Here is a 26,858-nt window from a genome sequence, read left to right on the forward strand (position 1 = left end):
CCAGTTTAGGTTGTTTTGCTTACAAGTTGAATTGTTGTACCTGATAGTATCTTAACTGTTGTACACATAGAAATAGGTTTGTCTACCTTCTCAAGAGCAGAGGAGAATTTATGAAGCTATATATTTACAAAGCTATAACACTTAGGTTTCAAGGTCTGCACTTGCTCAGGCATCTTCCAAACTATCTATCTAATTTTACACTTGTAATTTTGGATATGTTTCCTTAAAGAGGACCATCCAAATTGTATAAGCGTTAGGCCTTACAAAACCATTAAATGTTTTGGAAGAGAAAATTTTCACCTTTCTCCCCCGTCCTTTAACATGTTTCCCTAGGGGAAGGGTAACTTACATAACTGGTAGATAACTGGATGGGTCACTGCATGTGTGTGGCCTGACTTCTCTAGCTCTCTCATTCAGATCTGTCTGCCTGTAGTGGTCAGCCCTGCTGACAAGAGCAGAAGGGAAAGAAGTTGCTGCCTTTGACTATGTCTTCCAAAATTGGCACCTATTCAACAAATTTTTAAAAGTATAGTGTTGACACAATGGCTGTGAAGACACTGAAGAAAGCATCATGAAAGCGTGGCTCTGGGAGACACTGAGAGAAAGTAATTTAAAAATGGAGGCTTTTGTACATACTTGCATCTTCCACCCCCGAATCTAGCCTACCCTGCCCTTGGTTTACTCCCTGTCATGTTAGAAATTGTGCCCCTGGGAAGCAGTTTGCATTTGTCAAATGACCGACTGGATAAATTCATTCCAGAGGAGAAGGCGTTGGTGCCCCATCTTGGCCTCAGGTTCCAGCTGTTTTGTCTTTTCCAGGTTAATCAGTAGTAAAGCTGATGTTGATTCTCACTTGATGCCTATGTGTATTTCTCAATCATTTCCCAACCAGGAAAGGTGAGGAGAATGATTCTCACCCTGAAATGACAACATAAGTCAGCAGTAGCAATTATAGTAACATATGTATTCAGTTCAGTTCAGTTCAGTCGCTCAGTTGTGTCCGACTCTGCGACCCCATGAATCACAGCACGCCAGGCCTCCCTATCCATCACCAACTCCCGGAGTTCACTCAAACTCATGTCCATCGAGTCGGTGATGCCATCCAGCCATCTCATTCTCTGTCGTCCCCGTCTCCTCCCGCCCCCAATCCTTCCCAGGATCAGAGTCTTTTCCAGTGAGTCAGCTCGTCGCATGAGGTGGCCAAAGTATTGGAGTTTCAGCTTAAGCATCAGTCCTTCCAATGAACACCCAGGATTGATCTCCTTTAGAATGGACTGGTTGGATCTCCTTGCAGTCCAAGGGACTCTCAAGAGTCTTCTCCAGCACCACAGTTCAAAAGCATCAATTCTTCGGCGCTCAGCTTTCTTCACAGTCCAACTCTCACATCCATACATGACCACGGGAAAAACCATAGCCTTGACTAGACAGACCTTGGTTGGCAAAGTAATGTCTCTTACTATTATAAGAAGTACTAAATGACCTACTAAAAGTACCAAGCAGATCCGTATGAGTTGTTAAAGATATACATGTGTGCAGGGCAGAAATAGAGGCATAGATGTAGAGAATGGACTTGTGGACAGAGGTTGGGGGAAAGAGAGGGTGGGATGAATTGAGAGAGTAGCATCGAAATATATGCATTACCATGTGTAAAGTAGATACCTAGTGGGAAGTTGCTATATGATACAGGGAGCTCAGCCCAGTTCTCTAGGTCAGGGATGGGATGGAGATTGGGGGTGGGAGAGAGGCTCAAGAGGGAAGGTGATATATGTATATTTATGGCTGATTCACGTTGTTGTATGGCAGAAACCAACACAATAATGTAAAGGAATTATCCTTCAATTAAAAGAAAAAAGATACACGTGCAGTAAAATAGGAATTCCTAATCAAAGGTAGTTCACAACTGAAAAAGAAAATACTACTAACATAAATAGCTACCATCTTATGAGGTCAACCACAATTCACATATATATTCTACCATGTATATTATATATATTCAGTTATATTGAATTGAATCATATGAAATTGCAGAACTGGCAATTTTATATGGGCTTCCCTGGTGGCTCAGTTAGTAAAGAATCTGCCTGCAATGTTTGTAGGTTAATGAGCAGTTGACTGTCAACACTTTTATATGGTCAACCTCGTATTACTGATGCCCAAAACATTCACAATTATTTGACTTGACTTGGAAGCTGGGGACATCACTCAAGATCATCTGTAGACCCTGATGGCTTCTGCTTTCCCTCACCCTTTGAAGATTTTCCACATCTGGCTCACTATCACTCTTTTAAACATGATTCCTGTCAATATTCTTACTGATTGCAATGTCCGCAAAAACAATTTTTCCAATATTCTGGTTTTTCATGTTTTTTGACCTCTTCTCTTGCAATGACCTCTTCTCTTTTTTTTACCTCAAATGCCCAATTCCATTGTCATGTCTTCAACATTGGAGCACTTCATTTTATTTCTGGAATACCACTCTTTTTTGGTTCTTATATTCCTCGCTGTACAAGTATATTCAATATCCTCTGTTGGTTTCTATTTCTCAACTGACCTCTATCTGTGGGGTGCCCCAGAACCTGGTCTTTAGATTTCTTTTTTTCTTTACCTATGCTCTCACTTCCCTGCTTAGTATCTTCAGTGATTTCCCATTATTCCTACAGTCAAGTCCAGAATTCTCAACTGTCTCTCAGAAGGCTTTGCTTAGAAACCAGATTGCTTCTGATTTTTTCTCTGGAAGGCATTATTGCTTATCACACCTCCTCAATCATTCCCTTTAAAGAAGTTCCTCCAAAATGCCACACTTTTTTTGCCTCAGTGTTCCTATTCACTGGCTTCCTATACATGAAACATTCTTTCTCATGCTTGTCCTTGCATATGTAACTCCTGAGAGTTCAGCTTAACTTATGCCCTCTTTAAAGAAGCCTTCCCTGACTTACAACTGTCTAAACCAAGTTTGGTCCCTGTTATTCAGTTCTCAGCTATCCTGTACTTTTCCTTGTTTGTACATATAATTATTCAGTTATTTATTATTTGTTTGAAGTCTGCCTTCCCTAATCTATAAATCCTCTCAATGAGGGCAGGGGTCATGTATATGTTGTAATTATTGTATCTGCAATATCTGGTGCAATGCCTGACATAATTATGGTATATAATAAATATATGATGATTAAGTGAGTGATTATTTACAGAGCTCAGGATCCCAACTTCTCTAAGTAATGAAACTTTGTGCGGAGCACACACTTCTGAGTCTACAAGCCTGTCCTTTTCTCCTGTTCTGTCAACCAGACTTCTTTCACTCTTTCTCTCTGTGGTATTTGTGGTCTCCAACCTTCTTGTAGAAAGTCTGCAGTTTGTGATGGGCATTGGAAGAAGTGTGAATTCTTGAAGCAAGACTGGATCAAGGACCTGGGGAGATACACCTCGGGTATTGGGCATTTATCTCAGAATATCTCTGAAATAAGCTTTCTTTCTGTTCTCCAGACTCTAAAATAAAATTTTAGGGATCGTCTCATTGTCATTGTCCTATTAAAGATACAAGATGCACAACCAACCGCAATTCTATACTTCATTTTATCAGGATCATGTAGGAAAAGATGGGATCTATTCCTGGATGTTAATATTGCACCTGTGTCTCAAATCTGAAGGAGTGGTATCTGTGAATTGTAGGATATGCATCTATTCAGTCAAAGTGATTAAAACATATAAGGAGACATGGATTCAATCCCTGGGTAGGGAATGTTCCCTGGAGGAGGAAATGACAACCTACTCAGTATTCTTGCCTGGAAAATTCCATAGACAGAAGAGCCTGGCAGGCTACACAGTCAATGGGGTTGCAAAGAGTTGGACATGACTGAGCACACATGCACGCACATGCAAGAAATAAAACACTACTTAAATCTAATAATAACAGAGAGGGCTTGGAACTGAGAAGGTATATTTCAAAATGTCTAAAAATGAGACGTGTTCTTGTTAAAAGAATGAGTGGTAATGCTCCTGAAGGGTCATTCAATGTTAGAGATAAGGATTTCCAATCTAGGAAGAAGGTAGCGGAAGCACAATGCTTAACCTCGCTGGCCTGCAGTTAATTTAAGGTGGTGCGAAAGATCAACTGAGCTTTAAGGCAGCTTTAACTTAGTTAAGCTAAGCTTTAACTGCTTTAAGGGAGTTCATTGAATGGTCAAGATACTGTCAATACTGAAGTTGATGAAACCGAGGATGGGAGGCTCCGTGAAGATAAAGACTTGAGAGCTAGGTTCCTGGAGGGTTGAGGATGCTGAAGAGCAGTGTGGTACTGCAGAAGTAATGGGTGTGGATGGCATGTGCTTCAAGGGCTGAGCTGATGGGTGGGGATAATGAGAAGCTTCAAAACTGGTACTTGGGCTGTGGTGCAGGATTCTCTGACTCTGGGTGCACAGGCATGCAAGCCAAATTCAGCTTGAGAAGAGTCAGGAGGGGCATTTTCATGGGAGAGTCAAGAGGAAATTTGTCTATTAGAAATTTTTGTTTATACTTCTACTAAATGATTAAGTCTTTTGTCCATTTTTTTCTGTATTATGGAAAGAGCACACCAGTGAGGAATGAAAAAGGCAGTAAAAGGCACATGGAAAAAGAAAAGTTGGTAATCATAGGTTGGCAGGTGGGAGGGGTTGAAAAGTCTGTGATGGACATATAGAAGGTCTCCCAGAGAGCAGTTTTGGACTAAAAATGAAAAACACAGGGGCATACATTGGGGAATAAATTATTTTCCCAAACATTAGAAAGAAGTGATACACATGCATAATACCTGCTGCTCTGCTTTAAAGGTGACCTATATGGGCTTCCCTGGTGGCTCAGAGGTTAAAGCGTCTGCCTCCAATGCGGGAGACCCGGGTTCGATCCCTGGGTCGGGAAGATCCCCTGGAGAAGGAAACGGTAACCCACTCCAGTATTCTTGCCTGGAGAATCCCATGGACGGAGAAGCCTGGTAGGCTACAGTCCATGGGGTCGCAAAGAGTCGGACACGACTGAGCGACGGAACGGAACGGATACTAGGAAATGGCAGCTTTCTCCATTATTCTTGCCTGGGAAATCCCATGGATAGAGGAGCCTGGTGGGCTACAGTCCATGGGGTCATAAAGAGTCAGACACGACTGAAGCGACTGAGCATGCACATGTACAACTTAAATTTCCAGGTGGTACAGTTAGTTAGGGAACTAAGGTTAGAAACCATGACTTGATTCCTTACCTTGGAGTCTACTTTTAAGTTTCCACCTTTTTAAAGGAGTAAAGAGACATGCTTTATTTTCTGTATTCTCTCCCTTACAATTCCACTTAGTATCTGAGGACCAGGATTAAGAAATAGCAGGATGGAAAAATAAACACTAATTAGTAGTGCTACACTCTTTTTTTTCTCTGCAGCACTCAGAACAGGATTGCAAAACCTCATCAGGTTTGCAGAACACTGTGAGAACACCTACAGATTTTAATTTACAAGTCCTCGCTGTACACTCTGAAAAGAAAACCTAGGGATTTTATTTTATGCAAAACAAAGGCAGGGTTGAAACACGAGGCCAAATGGAAAGAACGCTTATTGTTTCTCCATCATGGAAAATAAGCCTCAGTAATGATTAAGAGAAGTAGCCCAGTGGCAAAATATTAAATAGAAATAGATCAAATAGTGCCAAAGATTTTCCTCGGGGTGAAGTATTAATACATAGGAAATGTCATAAAATAAAACCTGCCTTAACACCATTTCCCTTAATGAAATATGCATAAAAACACCTGTATAAAATGTTAATATTAGGGGATCTGTAGTGAAGAGTATAAAGTAAATCTGTACTATTATTGGAAATTTTCTGTAAATCTAAAATTATTCAAAGATTTTCTCCACCTCTCTGTAATGAGAACACAGCAAGAAGATGTCCAGCAAACCATGAAGAGACTCTCACCAGGAACTGAACCAGCCAGCACCTTGTTCTTGGACTTCCCAGTCTCTGGAACTGTGATAAATAAATGTCTCTTGTTGAAGTAAAAAAGTAAAATCAAAACAAAATAAAAACCAAAACAACACCCACACAAACTCACTGTAAACTAATAGCTGGATGAGGAAAAAGAAAAAGTAAAGGCATGAAATTATTCTTTTTCTCATTTATTACTAATGTTTTAATTGAATGAAATGGATTTCAAGATGAGTGAGTCTGAAAAAATTATCACAGAGGTTACCTGCATTAAACCCCTTTGGCTAATATTGATAATAATAATATCATAGAAGAACAATATCTTGAAAAGTAATTTTGATGTTTTTCACCTGTTATGAAAGATATCATGCCATAATTTAGTTAATAAAATATGATGTTAAGCTAGCATATTTTAATAATTCTTCTGTGTCATAAGAGTTTGGAGCAATTGAGTAAATATAATTCCTGCATGCTTTTGAACTGTGGTGTTGGAGAAGACTCTTGAGAGTCCCTTGGACTGCAAGGAGATCCAACCAGTCTATTCTAAAGGAGATCAATCCTGGGTGTTCATTGGAAGGACTGATGCTAAAGCTGAAGCTCCAATACTTTGGCCACTTCATGCGAAGAGTTGACTCACTGGAAAAGAGTCTGATGCTGGGAGGGATTGGGGGCAGGAGGAGAAGGGGATGACCGAGAATGAGATGGCTGGATGGCATCACCGACTCTATGGACATGAGTTTGAGTGAACTCCGGGAGTTGGTGATGGACAGGCAGGCCTGGCGTGCTGTGATTCATGGGGTTGCAGAGTCGGACCCGACTGAGCGACTGACCTGAACTGAACTGAATTCCTGCAAAAAAGAGTTGAAGCTATGGATTGATTAGTGTCTACACTAGAGTTGACCCAGGAACTCCACAGCATTCAGGTGGGCATTGGGCCATCTGGTATGCTGAGTCCATTTTAGGACTTCAGTCCTATTTTAAGATATTTGAATATTTTAACTATACTTTCTGTAAGATGTTGAGTTTTGTATCTGTATCTAGGGAAGTCTGTAAGATGTTGAGTTTTGTATCTGTATCTAGGGAAGTCCAGGCAGTTCCTTAATTTGGGGAAGAGTGGGCAGAGAGTAAGAGTTTGAGTAAGTCATGGTGGAGCAGCTTGACTAGACTAACCCTCTCACATGACAGAAATTAAACTTTAGACAAAATAGTAAAAATTATCTAAAGGTAATGGAGAGTGACCAAAAGTATGTAGAAACTTGAGGGGAGTTAATTCTAATAAGAAGGAAATCACATTCTCAACATTTTTTTTCAACTTAGGGCAGGCCCCAGGCAGTGCCACTAAGAGTCATTAATACTCATACAGAAACCTTGCTGTTACTAAAACTTAAATCTTACATGAGGAATCTGAGGACAGAGTTCAGAGCAACTAAATAGTCTAGACACGAGGCGGAAATCCTGAAAAAAGGAGAAAGTTACAGAGGGTAGCCACACAGCCCAAATCTCTGACTAATCTCAGAACTCCACATCCTTGGGGCAGACCTCAAGCAGCCCAGCTAAAACTAAAAGAATGGAAGGGAGATTTCAGTTGTGGCCCACTGTGGGGAGACAGAATTTGGAGCTTGAGATCAACCAAATTAAACAATATCAACAAACAATCAACTGCTAAATAATATCAACAAAAATTTTTCAGAGGGACAAAACAGAATCCACAGTTTCTACAATGTATTATTCACAACATCCAGGATACAGTCTAATTAAATCAGACAAATGAAGAACATACTAAAAAGGAAAGGCAAGCAGTAGTGACTGACCCAGATGTTGGAATTAGTAGACAAGGATTTTTAAGGGAGCTATTATAACTCTGCCTAAAAACAAAAACACCAAAAAAGACTTAATGAATGGATAGGAAATTTCAGCAGATAAAAAGAAATTTTAACAACAAAGCAAAAATCAAAGGAGGATCAAATGGATTCTAGAAGTGAAGAATAGTGTCTGAGATGAAAAAGTGATGGGTTTAACAGCAGTTTGGAGATGATAAAAGAGTGAGTCTGTGAACATGGAGATAGAAAAATCTTCAAGATGATTTAATCTGAAAATATGTGAGCAGTCAAAATCGGGTGTGAGGAGCTTTTTATTTGTACTTTTATTGTATATAGCCTACCTTTTCATAAGTTTACTAGACTAGTAAGTCGGGAATGTTTCATCAGAATGCATCTTTAAAAAATTTCTATTTATTTTTGTCTGCACTGGGTCTTCATTGCTGTGTGGACTTTCCTCTAGTTGTGGCAGGCAGGGGCTATTCTAGTTGCCATGCACTGGCTTCTCATTGTGGTGGCTTTTCTTGTCACAGAGCACAGGCTCTAGGGCACGTGGACTCAGTAGTTGCAACTCCCAGGGTCTAGAACACAGGCTCAGCAGTTGTAGTGCAGGGGCTTAGTTGCTCTGCCGCACGTGGGATCTTCCCAGGTGAGATTTAACCTGTGTCTCCTGCATTGGCAGGTGGATTCTTTACCACTGAGCTACCAGGGAAGCCCAGAACATATCTTGATTTTGACAGTGCTTTAAACAAAATTTCTCATGATATGCTTACGTCCAAGACGGAAAAATGTGGACCACGTGGCTCTGTACATTCATCCTTGATCTCTGCCACTCTCCTAGACTGACTTCAGTGCTATAATGGGGGCTGTATAAAACGCAATGCTCGAAACAGGGAAGGAACACTCACCTGTTACCTGCGCTTTTTTACTGACTTGTTATCTTCCTTCACTAGTATATAAACTCCATGAAGGCAGGAAATGCCTATCTGTATCCCCTTAGTTGCCAAGACCTGATATTAGTCCTGCTCTCTTGAACAGGGGCAGAAACTGGGTTGACATGAAGATGAGCATGGTGACAAGAAACCCAGGAATGTACTACATTCAGAAATTCAGGTTAACAGAATGTTTGTTTCAGGAAAATCAGTCAGCTGGCAGCGGGTCCCTGGTGCCAAACTACTGTTGGAAATAAGACTTAAGTCTCTTGTGTGCTTAGTTGCTTAGTCATGTCCAACTCTTTGTGACCCCACGGACTGAAGCCCAATAGGCTCCTCTGTCCATGGGGATTCTCCAGGCAAGAACACTGGCATGGGTTACCATGCTCTCCTCCAGGGCATTTTCCCAACCCAGGGATTGAACCTAGGTCTTCCGCATTGCAGTGGATTCTTTACCAGCTGAGCCACCAGGGAATCTCAGTCTCTCGAGGGTAGTGTTTCTCCAAGTGTCATTCAGAGGCCTGCTTCAGAATTACCTGGAGTGCTTGTTAAAAACTGGGGGACTAATCTTAGATTTGTTAAGCCTGCATCTCTAAGGATGGGTCTTGGAAATCTACAGGTATCCCAGACAATTCTTATGTATATACATTTATTTTTAGGGGTTGGGGAGCTGACAAAGCAAGGAATGGACTACTTTCTAGGGCAAGTTTCACAATCTTGGCACCACTGGCAATTTGATTGGATAATTATTCGTTATTCTGGGGGGGGGTGCTGTCCTGTGTATTGGAGGATGTTTAGCAGTATCCCTAGTTTCTAATCCTCTAGATCTCAGATTACCCTCTCCTTTCCCAGTTGTGACAACCAAAAATGTCTCCAGACATTCCAAAATGTCCACTGTGGGCAAAATTGGCCCTGCTTGAGAACCACTGCTTTGGGGGATCAGAAGGAGGAGAAAGCAACACTGGAGAATGTCCAGCTATTGGAACTAGGATGCCACGTTAGGGTGAGAGCGATAACAAGAGTTACTCTACAAGGCGTGTCGTGTTGGTGGCTTAGCAACCTTTTTGTAGAGGGGCCATGCGAATCGAGAGTTGGTGACAGATGGAATATAGAGGCTGAGAACTAGACAGCGTGTCACACCAGGTCTTGGTCACGGCTGAGCACTGGAATCAACGTGGAATTGTAAAAACATAAAAATGCATCAACCAGCCTTAGCTCTACTGAAGTGGAATTTCCAGTGAAGTCTAGTACTTGGTACACAACCTGGATTCAGGAACACTCACAGGGTTAGATGACATCCTGAGTACTGTGTTCAGGAACTCAGAAGGAGACAGTTCAGTTCAGTTGTGTCCGATCTTTGCAACCCCATCGACTGTAGCATGCCAGGCCTCCCTGTCCATCACCAACTCCCGGAGTTTACCCAAACTCATGTCCATTGAGTTGGTGATGCCATCCAACCATCTCATCCTCTGTTGTCCCCTTCTCCGCCCGCCTTCAATCTTTCCCAGCATCAGGGTCTTTTCAAATGAGTCGGTTCTTCGCATCAGGTGGCCAAATTACTGGAGTTTCAGCTTCAACATCAGTCCTTCCAATGAATATTCAGGACTGATTTCCTTTAGGGTGGACTGGTTGGACCTCCTTGCAGTCTGAGGGACTCAAGAGTCTTCTCCAACACCACAGTTCAAAAGCATCAGTTCTTTGGCACTCAGCTTTCTTTATAGTCCAACCCTCATGTCCATACATGACTACTGGAAAAACCAGAGCTTTGACCTTTGTTGGCAAAGTAATGTCTCTTCTTTTTAATACGCTGTCTAGATTGGTCATAGCTTTTCTTCCAAGGAGTAATTCACAGCTGCAGTCACCATCTGTAGTAATTTTGGAGCCCCCAAAAAGTCTGTCACTGTTTCCACTGTTTCCCCGTCTATTTGCCATGACGTGATAGGACCAGATACCATGATCTTGGTTTTCTGAATGTTGAACTTTAAGCCAACTTTTTCACTCTCCTCTTTCATTTCCATCAAGAGGCTCTTTAGTTCTTCTTTGCTTTCTGCCATAAGGGTAGTGTCATCTTCATATCTGAGGTTATTGATATTTCTCCTGGCAATCTTGATTCCAGCTTGTGCTTCATCCAGCCCAGCGTTTCAGCCCAGAAGGAGACAGACTGGGAATAAAACTGCCTGGGCAAAGCAGACCTCAGCAATGCTTAGTGTCTGAACTTCTTTAATAGCTCCCTTTCCATCCCACAAGTGAGGATGAAAGCATTATATACGCATCTGTTATGGCTAGATGATCCTAAGTATGGAATTTCCCCAATTTTACTCTCAGCCTCTGTTCTGAAGCTACTCGCTCTTCTGTTTCCCGTTTTCACCCCACTGCCTAATACAATTTCTTTCTCTCTGTCCAGCCCCCTCGTCCTGTTATTTGCTTGGCTTGTGTATGATCTGGGCAGTTTCAGAGGTAGAATCAAAGCCTTGCTGATGGACTGTGAGTTTCTAACTTCCTTTTAAAGGTACTGATCAGACACCTATTGTATTAAGAAATGGAAAGTAAGACTGTAAAGCAGTAAGACAGCTTCCACAAACTGTACAAGAAACAGTAGTTTCATACAGTAGAACTTCATCCTTTTGACAGGAAATCCAGAAAAGAAAAAAAAAAATTCTGTGCCAATTTCCAAGTACCTCCATGGAGAAGCTCAATTAAACTTGATTAATCTTAGTTAAATCTAGCTATTGGTTCAGTAATAATTACAAAACAACCCAATAATTCTGTAAAAACACTGGTTTTATTATTAAAAAAAAAAACAAAAGAAGAAGACAGAAACAAAAGTCCTGGTCATTTGCAGTATCTATCAGCTTTCAATTTGGCTCTCCTGTTTAAAACAAAAACAAATAATAAAAAAATTAATCTATGTGAAAACATGTCATATAATGGTCACCTGCTACTAAAATCATAAACTTGTGTTCAGCAATTGTGCCCTCAGTTTCAGCTATTATCTTACCACACTGCTTATGTTAAAATATTTTAATTAAAATGTTTACTTCTCAATTTTATGTTTCATAATACATGAGATTTTATTCTTACAAAAACACTTTTCCTAATCTTTAACTCATGTTGCCTAAGGGCTTTTAAAATCCACAACAGCAATTTTAATTGCCTCTGAATTTAAGCATGGCCTAAACTTCTATTTAATAAGGTGGGAATGTTGTATTTTCATAAGTGATAAAGGTTACAGGACACAGAGCTTATTCTGTTTCTTTCAATTCCATATCCTGATTACTTTTATTGCCTATTCTTGATTTCCCAGATATAGGTACATTAATATACTCCGCTGGAAATAATCATTACATCATTTGCTGTCTTCAGGTAGTCACTTGATCAACTAGTTAACAGGAAACACCTGACAAAGCACTGTTGTTATCAAGTAACCTAAAGAAATATCTTAAAGCTAACTTTGCAACATAAGACTTGAAAAGTGGCAGATTACCAAATTCTCTTCTGGTCTGGTGCTTACTTGATTTGTATTTATAAGCTCACAGCTAAGCTAATGTTGGAAATCCAGGACACTACTTTCTTAAGTAGGAATACTAATAAACAAATACTAATAATGTGCTATGTTGAATATCCTGTACATATATGAATTCAACTTAACAAAGTGGTTCAATTTTATACTTAGAAATTTTTAAACTGATTTTTATCTCATTTTTGGAAACCTGTAGTACTTTTAACAGAACCCACTGAATTTTAAAATTAGTCAAACTACTTCTCTCTAGCCCTGGTTTTAACAGTTACAAAAAAGTCTATGGTAAGTGAATTTATGAAGTAGTTTCAGTCAAACCTGAATTGCTTGTAACAAAATATATAAGCACTTGGAATCTGGCTATTTCCAAATATTTTTTCTTGGTGATCTTTCCCAGACTTACAATGTCCCTTTTAAGGTAATACTACCACATTCAAAACTTAGAAATAAAGACAAATTTTTTAAATTACAGTAATTAAGAAAAGAACATGTGTTTATACACCACTTCTATTGGACATTGAAAATAGTTGGAAATGAATAAAAGTTTACTTACCTGTCCAGAAGTGTTTCATGCAAGAATCCATCTTTCCGGGCCTTTTTCAGAATTTTACTGTCTTCTTTACTTATTTTAAGCTTGTGGTCTTGGAAGCTCTGGAATTTTTTTCTGTTAAGAAAATGCCTTTCTTGAAAAATGTCTCAAACTTTGATTATACATGTTTAGTAACAAGCTTACTAATATTTAAATTTTTCATTTACTAAAAAAAACTGTTTTTCTCAAATAATTTACAACTTTTCAACAACAAAAATGACCTTTCTACCCCATCATCAAGAAGGCAGTTGTCTGGGTAGCTCTACAAACTTAATTAACACTTGGGAGTGTTGGCTGGAGTCTCCTGTGTCCTGGAAACGTTTGACAGGCTTTATGTGCTGACAGTGACAGCCACTCTACAGAGCAGGACTGTTGTTTAGTCGCTAAGTTGCATCTGACTCTTTGTGACCCCATGGATGGGAGCCTGCCAGGCTACTCTGTCCATGGGATTCTCCAGGCAAGAATACTGGAGTGGGTTGTCATGCCCTCCTCCAGGGGATCTTCCCGACCCAGGGACTGAACCTGCATCTCCTGCTTGGCAGGCGGATTCTTTACCACTGAGCCACTGGGGAAGCCTTCAGCAGGGACAACAGACCAATCCAGGCGATGGGAATGTTGAAACCTGAACCCTTACGAGAGGCATTCAGCTCGGGGCCCTGTCCTAGAGTCTACATTATGTTGATTTTCTCGTCTTTCATGTCTTTTATTTTAGGTGCCTTGAGAAGCATGTCACTGCCAAACCTATAGTTCTAAAAGAAAAAAAATAAACCTACACGTAATTGATTTCACACTGTTTGACATTTCCTTTGTCTTCTTCTGGAATATCATCTTTTTTCTTGGTTTCTCTTTCGGCGCAGGATCTGATCTATATATTGGAGATGAGAACACAGAGGTTACACATTTATCTTCCCCTGCCCCACCTTACTTATTACAAAAGAACGTTCTATATGATTTCTTATACAAAAGAAGAAAACAACTTGGCCAGTTAGATTCAGGAAAAAACAAGTTCTAGATATGTTCATATGTAACTTACATAAATAATTGCTATTATATGTTTCCTTAGAGCTCTTACATGAGAAAAAATAAAGAGAAAATTACTTGAAAAGCCTTTTACAGATCAGGTATCACTACGCCAATTAGGCAATAATTTAACTAGTTTAATTTTGGCTCCAAAAGTAAATACAGTAGAATCAAATTATCCTGCTATTTAGTGTACACTTTATAATACTGAAAGTTTAAGACAGTAGCTGTTTTACTATGCACAGGCTTTTACCAAATGCTTCAAAGCTTTTAACATAACACAATTTGTTTTTACCTAATTGGAATTTATCCCTTTTAAATCCTTTTACCTTCATAAGTTTTGACAGATACTATCACCTGCAATAGATTAACTGACACAGATATGACAATTAAGATCAACTAAGTAGGGCAAAGGGCTTCCTTGGTGGCTTAGATGGAAAAGACTGCCTGCAGTGCAGGAGCTTGCGGTTCGATCCCTGGGTGGGGAAGATCCCCTGGAGAAGGGAATGGCTACCCCCTCCAGTATTCTTGCCTGGAGAATGGAATGGGGCAGGAAAGGGATAGAATTCAGGGCCAAGGAACTGGTTGCAATCTGCAACCCAAAGGACTGATATCTTGAAAGTGATCTCTGTGGCTTAGAGCACGTTCCAAGATTGCTTCGAAAGTTGTAGTCAATAATAAGGCATGTGCAATTAATATCTGTGCAACCACTCTGGCTGGAGGAGTCCTCAAAGAACTATGGAAATTCTGGGCCAGGCCTGTGACACTATACTGCCCTTGGCAGGAAGGGATGTGTTCTGGTATATAAAGCCAGTCTATGAAGGTGGACGCTGACACAGACAAGCAGAACCTGCAATGTGGAAGGGAGGGTGGACCGAGTCCTTGATTATCGCTGCTCAGAGGTTCCAGGTACCTGCCCAACCAAACAGACCCAGGGAAACCTGACAGGTACTTCATATAAAAACAGCTGCAACTGTTGATAAATACAGCATAATTTTTTTTTCCTTCTGCTCATATTTGCACTATTTGTCTTCAATAATCATATTTTTATAATGTAATCCAAATAAACAAGTTAAACATGATACAAAAAATTAAATATAATTAAAAATGAAATAAATAGGTGAATGGGATCTTAGTTCCCTGACCAGGGATAGAACCCATGCCCCTGCAGTAGAAGCTTGGAATCTTAACCACCGGACCACCAGAGAATGCCTCGCCAGCATTTTTCTAGTGACTTGCTTTCAGAGAAACAATGTGCTGTGGAATGTACTTCTAGAGTCAGTTGGGCCTGTGTACACATTCTGTCTCCACTTTAGCTGTGTGACTTCGTGCAGTGACTGATCAAAACAGTGAGGATTTAAACAGGGTTAGAGGCTGTTCCTCCCATGGACAGTTAAAAGATAATAGTAACTATCTTATGGGAACACTAAAGACAATCATGCATGTGCCTGGAGCTATTTGCTTTAGTTTTATGTATTGAATAATTGAAAAATATTATGACTAACACTTTTAAAAATTACAACAAAAGAAAATCTAGGTTTTAGATTTAAATTTTTTTTTTGGTTTGGATATTTTTAGCAGTGAAAATGGCTTTTGAGAAAACTATGGAAGGTATACTAAATCTTCTGATTCCTGAGCTGTCTAGAATGGTATTTCTTTCTCCATCAATCAACTCCAAATGATGAAATGAAGTTACTGGTATTAACATTCTTGTTTCAAAAGATTTAGAGATATTTTTTGAGGTTAAAAAGAATACTGTAAGACTGTAAAACTGAAGATTATGAAAACTGAGAATATTTAAAAAGTAAAATCAAATATATGACACAGAATTTAAAGCAAAAGGTATACACATACTTGATAGATGCATTTAAGTTATGCTGATAGTAGAGAAAATGTAACATGGATTTTTATGCTTTATTTATAAGGATTCAGTTCAGTTCAGTTCAGTTCAGTCACTCAGTCATGTCCGACTCTCTGTGACCCCATGAATCACAGCACGCCAGGCCTCCCTGTCCATCACCAACTCCCGGAGTTCACTCAAACTCATGTCCACAGAGTCGGTGATGCCATCCAGCCATCTCATTCTCGGTCGTCCCCTTCTCCTCCTGCCCCCAACCTTTCCCAGCATCAGAGTCTTTTCCAGTGAGTCAACTCGTTGCATGAGGATTAGGCTGCTTTTAAAAAAGGCTTTTTTCCCTCATTTCTTTCTGCCTTCCACCATGGCCTCACTAATGCATTACACACAGTGAGTGTGGATCAGATTGCAACATTTTAAAGAGACGTAGTCACATCATATATGTGACGTGCATTAGTCTATAGAAAACTTTCATGATTACCTTTATCATTTCTTCTTCTCCTGCCGTTTTACTTTTTGCTTCTATATCACCTGCTTCATTGCATCTAATAAAACAGCTATTGGAGGCCAGTAAAGCCATTTTCCCCTAAACGAAACAAAATAATAAGAAGTAAGTTATAAGAGTATCTGCAAAAGGATTCTTAAGTCTTGAGATTAAACTGATTCCTTCCCAAATCTAAAAGGAATCAGGAACAAGAATGTGAAGAAAACCTAGAAAATAAAAAAACATAGAAAAGCAAATCAGAATCATTTATAATCTTACTACTCAAAGATAATCACATTAAATACTTTTAATATATTCTATTAGTAGATTTAGTAGGACTAAATTCTAACTATATGGAATAGAATTATTTCCTTTGGTCTCAAAGATTTACTGGGATATAATTGATTTAGTCAGATTTTTTTTTAAATTAGCTTTAAAGAAAACAAATATATAATGTATTTTATTCAAACAGTAATATTTTAAGATTTTACTCCATAATTAGAAAATATAAAAAAAACGTAGTTGAAGTATAATCAACTATACTTCAATAACATTAAAAAAAAAAAGAAATGCAGAAAAAAAATAGAAAAGCTAGGCTTCGATGCCTTTGAATTTATTGCTGAGAACTTTTAAGAATCAATGTGTGAGGGACTTTTGGGTGTAGGAAGAATTTAATCATCTATCATATCCAGTGACCAAAGTGCTAATAACATGAGTTTGATTTAATTTCTTATTTGAGGGAGTGAGGGCTGAGTTTTCTGTCATCTGCATGACTCTTGGTGAGCTGGGATGTGGCTGTGATTTAGTCCAAGGTGATTTAAATCTGTGCTGCTGATTTTTCCGCTGAGTCCCCTTTCTGTGTTAAAGTTTTACTTGTTACACCAGGGACTTTTAAATCTTTCTTTAAAATTTTAAAACTTAGTGTCTTCCCCCAAAATAAAGTGAAATGAAAATCCCTAAAGTTCTGTATGACTGGTAGTATCTGACTCATCATATTACCTTATGATATGCTGGCCTCTTCTGCTGATATAATGAGAAATAGCTATTCAGTTTCTTTGCCAATTAAAAAAAAAGTTGTTTTTGTTTTTGCTATTGAATGTTTTTTTTTTTTTAAATTCTGAGCTCAGATCAAGTGTAGAAACCTTCACAGTTATAAAGGTCCATAGTAATAAAACCTTCTCATCATTGCTCAGAACTGATCAGCCTTTCATACACACACACACTCAGCCACCAATAAAGTCCTCAGTTATCTACTGTCCACCTTTACACACACACACACACACACACGTTGCTCAGAATTGATCAGCCTTTCATACACACACACACTCAGCCGCCAATAAAGTCCTCAGTTATCTATTGTCCACCTTTACACACACAAACACTTTAAATTCTTTAGCTTGTCAGAACTACAGAGATCGTGTATCAGGTAAAATAAAAGGTCTTCTGATGCTCAGATTTGGCTATTTTCATCACTGATCCACTTCAGTAACAGCAGATCTCAGAGGAGTTTCTTATATATTTTGTACATTAACCCTTTAACAGATATCTAGCTTGTAAGTACTTTCCCCCAATCCACCGCATGTCTTTTCACTCTGTTGACTGTTTTTTTTTTTCTGTATTGCACTATTTTTTGAGATCTTTTGAAGGTTATGAATTCATATTAGTTTGTAAAAATTTAATGCATTATATTATTGCACTCTTTTTTGAGATCTTTTGAAGGTTATGAATTCATATTAGTTTGTAAAAATTTAATGCATTATATTATTGCACTCTTTTTTGTTTTTCCTGAATATATATGCTCTCGTTGACTGTTAGAGACTTTCTCCTACACTGAGAAGGAGCTTGTAAAAAAAAAAATAATAATAGTACTTACATCTTGAAAGACGGGTTCCCACTGCTCTCTAGGTCCAATTGCATCTGAACGCCCAACAACAAGTCCGTCTGAATTTATACCAAGGTATTTTCCATAGCCAGATTTCAGGGCGATTCTTCAGATTAATGAAATAGTTAAATGTTAAAAACTGAGAGAAAATTAAATGTGTATAAAATTCAGATTAACCACAGTTCCAATGTTCCAAAGCCACGTGTGGCAAGTGGCTATCATACTGGACAATGTGGTTCTGTCTATACAGTTTAATATTCTACTTTTTAAGTACAAGTACTATATAATTGGAGAAGGAAATGGCAACCCACTCCAGTATTCTTGCCTGGAGAATCCCAGGGACAGAGGAGCCTGTTGGGCTGCCATCTATGGGGTCACACAGAGTCGGACACGACTGAAGTGACTTAGCAGCAGTAGCAACACTATATAATACCTTATATTATGCAGCAAACATTTTCCCAATTTCATTATTCTTCAAAAACACCACTTTTAATGGATATATCCTATTATAATGTATCATGATAGTTCAACTCAAGCTTACCTGGAATCAGACAATTTGACAGCTGTAAACTGCTCTGGAGGACTAGGGCCCTCATCAACTACAAGAGAAAACATTTCGAAGTAAATATGACATTTCTTATAAATATACATGTAAAAATACTCTTTAGCTTAAAAATAGCTCTTTTTCTTTTAAAACCAAATGTAAGAATATTATATTATGTAATTATAATACAGTATATGGCCTTCGCTGGTGGTTCAGACAGTGAAGAACCCACCTGCCAACACAGCAGACGTGGGTTCAATCCCTGGGTTGGGAAGATGCCTTGGAGTAGGAAAAGGCAACCCACTCTAGAATTATTGCCTGCAGAATCCCATGGACAGAGGAGCCTGGTGGGCTACAGTCCACAGGGTCACAAAGAGTCAGACATGACTGAGCAACTTAACACACGACATAGTATTCATAGTATCAAGAGTTACTTTATCTTCAAATGCAGCTCTGTTAACATCCTGATTCTAGATCATCAAGACTCACTTTGGACTTCTGACCTCTACAATTGTGTGATAATAATAAATTTGTGTTATTTTAAGCCCCGCCCGGAAAAAGAGAATACTTTATCTTCTATATGTAAAACTAAACTTTAGTTTACTTAGAAAGTCTCTAACAGTCAATGAGAGCATATGTTAAAAACAAACAAACAAACAAGTTTTACATATCTAATGAGATAGGTCAGTATAATGCTATTCAGTTACTTCCAAGATACTATCTCTTTGTGTTTTAAAATGCAGTCAGCACATAGACAAATAAGCACTTAATGTTGAAAAAACTAAAAGGCTTTAATTTATTCAAGGGATGACCATTTGGACAAAAAGCTCTTTGTAATTTTCTAATTACTTGGTGTCTCATTAGTGCTTCTTCCCATGAGCTAAAAGGAAAGAGAAAACTTCAGATTAACAGTGCCGGGGGTTAGCTGTGGCAAAAGGAATTCAAACTTTTGATTCATCTAGGTTTTCTTTTTCTTTCCTTTTATTATTTCAATTATTCACATTAGTTTTGATTGCCATGGATACCCTTTTGGAACTACACAGAATGTTTTCAAATGCTTACACTGGAAAGAGGGAGTTGCCAATAATGTAAACAGTGAGGAAGGAAAAAAGTGGAAGAGTCAAATCAATGGATTCACCCCTTTGGCATATATTTGCGATTAGTTAGAATTTAGTCTATGTGAATGAACGCCATAGAATATTAACTTCAAGTGGTCTTTTCCAGCCCATCGCCTCTATTAGACACAAACCTTCTTTATGTGGAGCTCCCAGTGTAAAAAGTCCATTGTCAAGTGCATGGATGTAGGTTCCTTTATCCATTTCAATTGCTATGGTTCCTGAAATCTCACCAAAGTTCGTTACTGTCCACCAGATTCCTAAAAGATAAAATCAGTCATCTAAATTTACATTTTGTATTTGTGACAGAAGGTTCTTACTTGCTGCTGTTGACATTATAACATTAACTTTTTTTTTTTAATTTTGCAGTTCTAGAGTAGTTGAATTCAGAGAGATAAAAAACAGGATGGTGGTTGCTAGGGACTAGGGGAGAGTGAGGTATGGGTATTTATAGTTTAATGGGTGTAAAGTTTCAGTTTTGCAAGATGAAAAAAAATTCATCTTGAATTGAAGATGGATGGTGGTGATGGCTGCAGAGCAGTGGGAATGCACTTAATGACACTGATTTGTACACTTAAAAATGGCTAAAGTGATGGATTTTATGTTAGGTATATTTTACTACGATTTAGATAATTTAGTGAGAGGTTTCCATGATAATTTAAGCTATTTCTGACTTATAATTGTTTTCAGTAAAAAAAAAAAAAAAAAGCTTTACTCAGAATCATTATCAACATCCTATGATCATTCATTCTTTCTTGAAAATGTAGTAGTGATATAAAATTATTCGTATTTTACATGTTCTGTGCTATACTGACCAAGTACACTTCATGCTGATTCTCCCCAAATGACCAGATTCTAGATTCAACACAGTTCTCCCAGAAAATCCAACAGGATTTATTGTAGAAAGTAATACATTTATTGTAAAATTTATATGGAAATACAAAGGATCTACAAGAGTATAAAGAAGTACAGAAGTATAAAGCCGGCAGAGTCACACCACCTGATTTTAAGACTTTATGAAATGACAGTAATCAAGACAAATATATCAACAGAACAATAGACAAACCACTGGATCAGAGTCCAGAAACAGACTAACACATATAAAGTCAACTGATTTTTGACAAAGACACCAAAACACTTTAATGAGAAAGAAAGTCTATTTATCAATAGTGCTGGGACAACTGGATAGCAATATGATAAAAAGAGACAAAATAATTTGTAAAATACATTTGGTTAAATCATATTTATATGTATTAGGCCTTTAAAATGATATATCAGAATCTCTGGGCTATTAAGTAGTCTAACAATGGCACCTATTAAGTCAGAACCCTCTGTTTCTTCTCTCCTGTGCTTTGTTCTGATGATGAAGAAAAAACATCAGATAACGACTGTGCTAGAACATAAAAGCAACCTATAACTCTAATATTTGAGCACTTCAAGACAAATGTGAGTTGGCCATAAATTCCTTCTACTTTCTTTTTACTAAGTATCCCTACTAGGAAAATATTTTTAAGGGGATCTCGACCAATGCTAACTTTTCTCAGAATGAAGTAACAGAAGATTGACTCACCAACAATATCAAGCTGAGTTTCTTCATCTTCTTCTCTTTTTCTCTTCTTCTCTTTGCTCTTTTTCTTCTTACTACAGGAGATTATTTATATAGATGAGTTTAGATATATTGATTTGCATACTAAATGTAAGATGGAATCTTAGAACACTCTTCTAAGATGTACACTAATATATAAATTACTGATCTACAACAATATACCTTGATATACCCTCTTACTTCTAATACAGAGAAGTTACTTCTGATCCTGTTAATATTGTGTTACAGTTAAAGAGAACAGACTCTGGAGCCAGACTGCCTTTTAGAATTGTGATTCTGCCATTTCTTAGCTCTGTGATTTTTTGGAGAATTTACTTAATCTGTCAATTTCCCCACCTATACAAATGAGGATAACAATTTAACCCAACTCTTACTTTGAGGATTAGGAGTTAAGGCATAATCTTCATACATTACTTGTGAAAATGTAAAATGGTGCAACCAGAAGAGTTTGGACTTCTTGAAAAGTTAAACATGGAATTAGGTTTATGGAAACCACAGGATCTAACGATTCTCCTCCTACGTTAACACCCAAGAGAAATGAAAACATAGGTCTGCACAGAAACTTGCATAAGAATATTCATTGCAGCATTATTCGTGAGAGTCCCCAAAAGGGAAACCCAAATGTCCATCAACTGATGAATGGATAAACAAAAGGTGTTATATCCATGCAATGGAGCACTGGTGGTAGTTTAGCCACTTACGTGTGTCTATGTGCAACCCCATGGACTGTGGCCCACCAAGCTACTCTGTCCATGGGATTTCCCAGGCAAGAATACTGGAGTGGGCTGCCATTTCCTTCTCCAGGGGATCTTCCTCACGCAAGGATCAAATCTGCGTCTCCTGCATTGGCAGGTGGATTTTTTACCACTGAGCCACCTTCAGTTCAGTTCAGTTCAGTCACTCAGTTGTGTCTGACTCTTTGTGACCCCATGAACCGCAGCACGCCAGGCCTCCCTGTCCATCACCAACTCCCGGAATTTACCCAAACTCATGTCCATTGAGTTGGTGGTGCCATCTAGCCATCTCCTCCTCTGTTGACCCCTCTCCTCCTGCCCTCAATCCCTCCCAGCATCAGGGTCTTTTCAAGTGAGTCAGTTCTTTGCATCAGGTGGCCAAAGGATTGGAGTTTCAGCTTCAACATCAGTCCTTCCAATGAATACCCAGGATTGATCTCCCTTAGGATGGACTGGCTGGATCTCCTTGAAGTCCAAGGGACTCTCAAGAGTCTTCTCCAACACCATAGTTCAAAAGCATCAATTCTTCAGTGCTCAGCTTTCTTTATAGTCCAACTCTCACATCCATACATGACCACTGGAAAAACCATAGCCTTGACTAGATGGACCTTTGTTGACAAAGTAATGTCTCTGCTTTTTAATATGCTGTCTAGGTTGGTCATAACTTTCCTTTCAAGAAGTAAGCGTCTTTTAATTTCATGGGTGCAGTCAGCATCTGCAGTGATTTTGGAGCCCTCCAAAATAAAGTCAACCACTGTCTCCACTGTTTCCCCATCTATTTGCCTTGAAGTGATGGGACCGGGTGACTTGATCTTAGTTTTCTGAATGTTGAGCTTTAAGCCAACTTTTTCACTCTCCTCTTTCACTTTCATCAAGAGGCTTTTTAGTTCCTCTTCACTTTCTGCCATAAGGGTGGTGTCATCTGCATATCTGAGGTTATTGATATTTCTCCCGGCTGTCTTGATTCTAGCTTGTGCTTCATCCAGCCCAGCATTTCTCATGATGTAGTCTGCATATAAGTTAAATAAACAGGGTGACAATATACAGCCTTGATGTACTCCTTTTCCTATCTGGAACCAGTCTGTTGTTCCATGTCCAGTTCTAACTCTTGCTTCCTGACCTGCATACAGGTTTCTCAAGAGGCAGTTCAGATGGTCTGGTATTCCCATCTCTTTCAGAATTTTCCACAGTTTATTGTGATCCACACAGTCAAAGGCTTTGGCATAGTCAATAAAGCAGAAATAGATGTTCTTTCTGGAACTCTCTTGCTTTTTCGATGATCCAGCGGATATTGGCAATTTGATCTCTAGTTCCTCTGCCTTTTCTAAAACCAGCTTGAACATCTGGAAGTTCATGGTTCACGTATTGCTGAAGCCTAGCTTGGAGAATTTTGAGCATTACTTTACTAGCGTGTGAGATGAGTGCAATTGTGTGGTAGTTTGAACATTCTTTGGCACTGCCTTTTTTTGGGATTGGAATGAAAACTGACCTTTTCCAGTCCTGTGGCCACTGATGAGTTTTCCAAATTTGCTGACGTACTGAGTGTGGCCCTTTCACAGCATCATCTTTTAGGATTTGAAACAGCTCAACTGCAATTCTATCACTCCCACTAGCTTTGTTTGTAGTGATGCTTCCTAAGGCCCACTTGACTTCACATTTCAGGATGTCCGGTTCTGATTATCTGGGTTGTGAAGTTCCTTTTTGTACAGTTCTTCTGTGTATTCTTGCCACCTCTTCTTAATATCTTCTGCTTCTGTTAGGTCCCTACCATTTTTGTCCTTTATTGAGCCCATCTTTGCATGAAATTTTCCCTTGGTATCTCTAATTTTCTTGAAGAGATCTCTAGTCTTTCCCGACCTGGGAGCCCTTAATGGAATATTATTCAGCCATAAAAGGAATGAGTACTGATACAACATAGATGAATCTTGAGAATGTTATCCTAAGGAAAAGAAGCCAGATGCAAAAGGCTGCATATTGTATTCTTCAGTCGTTTGGTTGTGTCCGACCCTGCATATTGTATGAATCCATTTATATGGAATGTTTATGAGGCAAACTGACCCAGACAAAAGGTGGATTAGTGGTTGCCAGGGATTAGGGGATGAGCAGAACATGCAGTGACTGCTAGTGATGGTGGGGCTTCCTTCTGAGAGGATGAGAATGTCCAGCAACTCAACAGTGCTGAGTCTTGTGAATATGCTAAAAACCACTGAATTCTACTTTAAAAGGGTGAATTTTATAGTATATGTAGTATATCTCAACAATAAAAAGCCCAAGAGTGACTTCTAAAAAAGTTAATAGGTATTGCTTAGAACAGTTCTTCGGAGAAGGCAATGGCAAGCCACTCCAGTACTCTTGCCTAGAAAATCCCATGGACGGAGGAGCCTGGTGGGTTGTAGCCCATGGGGTTGCTACGAGTCAGACATGACTGAGCGACTTCACTTTCACACATTGGAGAAGGAGGTGGCAACCCACTTCGGTGTTCTTGCCTGGAGAATCCCAGGGACGGGGGAGCCTGGTGGGCTGCCGTCTATGGGGTCACACAAAGTCGGACATGACTGAGGTGACTTAGCAGCAGCAGCAGAACAGTTCTTGGCACATATGAAATGCTACATGTATGTTAATTATATTGACAGTTATAATGATTATAAGACACACTTGTTTGCATTTTCATCACAAAATAAGCTTTCAGAAGCTAACTCTCTTCTCCCTCCTATGGATTCAGACAGTAACAGTTTCACATGTATTCAGGATAAATTCTTAATCCAAGACTCCTAGGCAGAGTTCTTAAGAGCAGTGGCTTTAGTTTGCTTCTTGACACTTTCTTTCCATCCCATCTAAAAGTACCTAAGACCTGGAGGGAGGATATGGGGAAGAGGGAGGTGGGAGGGGGGTTCAAGAAAGGGTACACATGTACACCCGGGGCGGATTCGTGTCAATGTATGGCAAAACCAACCAATATATTAATGTAAGGTAATTTGCCTTCAATAAAATTAAAAAAAAAAAAAAAGTACCTAAAACTCCTATCACTGAGACCAGGATGAAATACTCAGCATTTGCGTAAATAATCAACCCCGAGCAAATCTACCAGTTAAAAAAAAGGTGTAGGTATGAGTGGCCAGATATCTTTTCCTCAAAAATCTCATAAATCACCAGGGTAACTTCTTCCTTGCATTTGGCTCTACTTATCTACTGTACACGTCACCTCGTTTAATCCTCAAAACAACCCTTTTGGAGTATCACTAATCCCCTCCCAAGAGGAAGCTCAAAGATACTAACGAACCTGCCACGAGATTAGTAATTGGTGGAGTCCAGATTCGAACCCACAGCCTTTTCAAAATCCGTATCTGCATATTGCATTAAAATTATTTTTTTAAAAAGGTGGCAGGCCCAAGGACCGGGCGCCTGAATGCCAGCTGCCAGCGGCCCAGGACCGTCGCCGCAGGCAGGGGAAGGCCGAGGGGCGTCGAGAGGGCGAGACTCTCCCACCAAACCCGCGTCCTTACGTCTTGGCCTTGGTTCCCTTGAGCACGAGCTTGGTGGACTTCACATAGGAGTATTCGGCCATGGTCGAGGCAAAGCACGGGCACCGGAGCAGGAGCGGGCGACGGAGGCACACAAGTGGAGACGGGGCCCGACTCCCCGGGAACGTACGCGCCACCGGTCTGCCCCCGGTCCCCGGCCTTTTTTCACCCCAACGTCAATCCCAATAGAGCTCCACTTCCTGTTTACAGCCTGGGTACGGCATCCGCAGAGGGCCGAAATAGGCCCTGAGAACGGGCCTTTCCTAATGCGGAAGCCGGGGAGGCGCGCCCTCTGGTGGACGCAGCGGGTCTCGCAGCCGAGCTGGGCGACTGGAGCCGCTCCGGAGAGTCAGCCTGCGAGGTCTGGGGAGGAGGCGGTAATTAGCTCGGGGATGCGATGGCTCAATCAACCCTCCAGAAGCCGCTCGGTGCACTGGTCCTGACTGCGCGCCGCAGCCAAGGGCTGGGCCCGCGTGTGCGGCGGGGCGGCGGGGGCGTCGAGTAACATAGGGCGCATTGTTTGGCCTTGGGCGACTTCACAAGCCGTCTCAATTCCGAAAACGTTTATTGTACTGTTCGTACTTATGGAGACTCGAGTAATGCAGAGTAAACAAACAGGGAATAAAATCAAAGACAATTAAGTGCCAACGTTTGGGCGGAAGATTTCACTAGTGCTGCAGGATTTTGGGTGGAGATGGGCAGGCGGGTGACAAGGAAAGCTAATGCATTCAGAGAGGTCTCTCTCTGTACTGGGTGGGTCTTAAGAGGCTTCCACAGCTTCAGTCCCTGCTCCCATCTCTTCAACAGTTTTGTAATCTACTTTCCTGATTCCATCGTCTCTCCCTTCCAAACCATCTACTGTAGTGATCTACTACTGCCGAGTGATCTCTAAAGAAACAGCTGATCATTATCCCACTTGTTTTTGTTGTTGAGTTTCTAAGTCCCATCCCACTCTGTGACCCCATGTACTGTGGCACCCCAGGCTCCTCTGTCCACTATCTCCCGGAGTTTGCTCAAATTTATGTCCATTGAGTCGTTAATGCTGTATAACCATCCATCCTCTGTCATCCCCTTTTCCTCTTGGCCTCAAACTTTTCCAGCGTCAGGGTCTTTTCTAATGAGTCGGCTCTTTGCATCAGGTAGCCAAAGTGTTGAGGCTTCAGCTTCAGCAACAGTCCTTCCAATGAATATCCAGGGTTGATTTCCTTTAGGATTGACTGGTTTGATCTTGCAGTCCAAGGGACTCTCAACACCGTGAGAGTCTTCTCCAACACCGTGGTTTGAAAGCATCAGTTCTTCAGTGTTC

General features: G+C 39.9%; 1 protein-coding gene and 2 non-coding genes across 3 annotated transcripts; all 3 read right to left on the minus strand.

The window, feature by feature from the left end:
- Positions 1-11,448: 11,448 nt before the first annotated feature.
- Positions 11,449-25,767, minus strand: FRG1 (FSHD region gene 1). The gene is made up of 9 exons (XM_055416463.2): positions 25,535-25,767; positions 21,262-21,332; positions 19,826-19,951; positions 18,574-18,631; positions 18,024-18,138; positions 16,148-16,252; positions 13,565-13,656; positions 12,756-12,866; positions 11,449-11,554 (listed from the first exon to the last, which is right to left on the minus strand). Exons 1-9 carry the CDS (start codon positions 25,594-25,596, stop codon positions 11,518-11,520), a joined length of 777 nt encoding a protein of 258 aa, XP_055272438.1. The 5' UTR covers positions 25,597-25,767; the 3' UTR covers positions 11,449-11,517.
- LOC129549490 (small nucleolar RNA U2-30) lies at positions 17,269-17,341 on the minus strand. Its single transcript, XR_008684586.1, has one exon. It is a non-coding gene; the product is annotated as a small nucleolar RNA U2-30 (small nucleolar RNA).
- Positions 17,549-17,628, minus strand: LOC129549491 (small nucleolar RNA U2-19). The gene has a single exon (XR_008684587.2). It is a non-coding gene; the product is annotated as a small nucleolar RNA U2-19 (small nucleolar RNA).
- Positions 25,768-26,858: the final 1,091 nt, after the last annotated feature.

This window comes from Moschus berezovskii, chromosome 26 (assembly GCF_049115385.1).
Source record: "Moschus berezovskii isolate FMDL1 chromosome 26, NW_MosBer_1.0, whole genome shotgun sequence".
NCBI classification, from domain to species: Eukaryota; Metazoa; Chordata; class Mammalia; order Artiodactyla; family Moschidae; genus Moschus; species Moschus berezovskii.

Coding starts and splice junctions, on each gene's coding strand:
- FRG1 (XM_055416463.2), bottom strand. CDS start 25,596: ATGGCCGAATACTCCTATGTGAAGTCCACCAAGCTCGTGCTCAAGGGA. Junction 16,253..18,023: donor GGGAACCCGTCTTTCAAGAT/GTAAGTACTATT, acceptor TGTTTCGTTTAG/GGGAAAATGGCTTTACTGGC. Junction 12,867..13,564: donor CAGTGTGAAATCAATTACGT/GTAGGTTTATTT, acceptor TTTTCTTAACAG/AAAAAAATTCCAGAGCTTCC.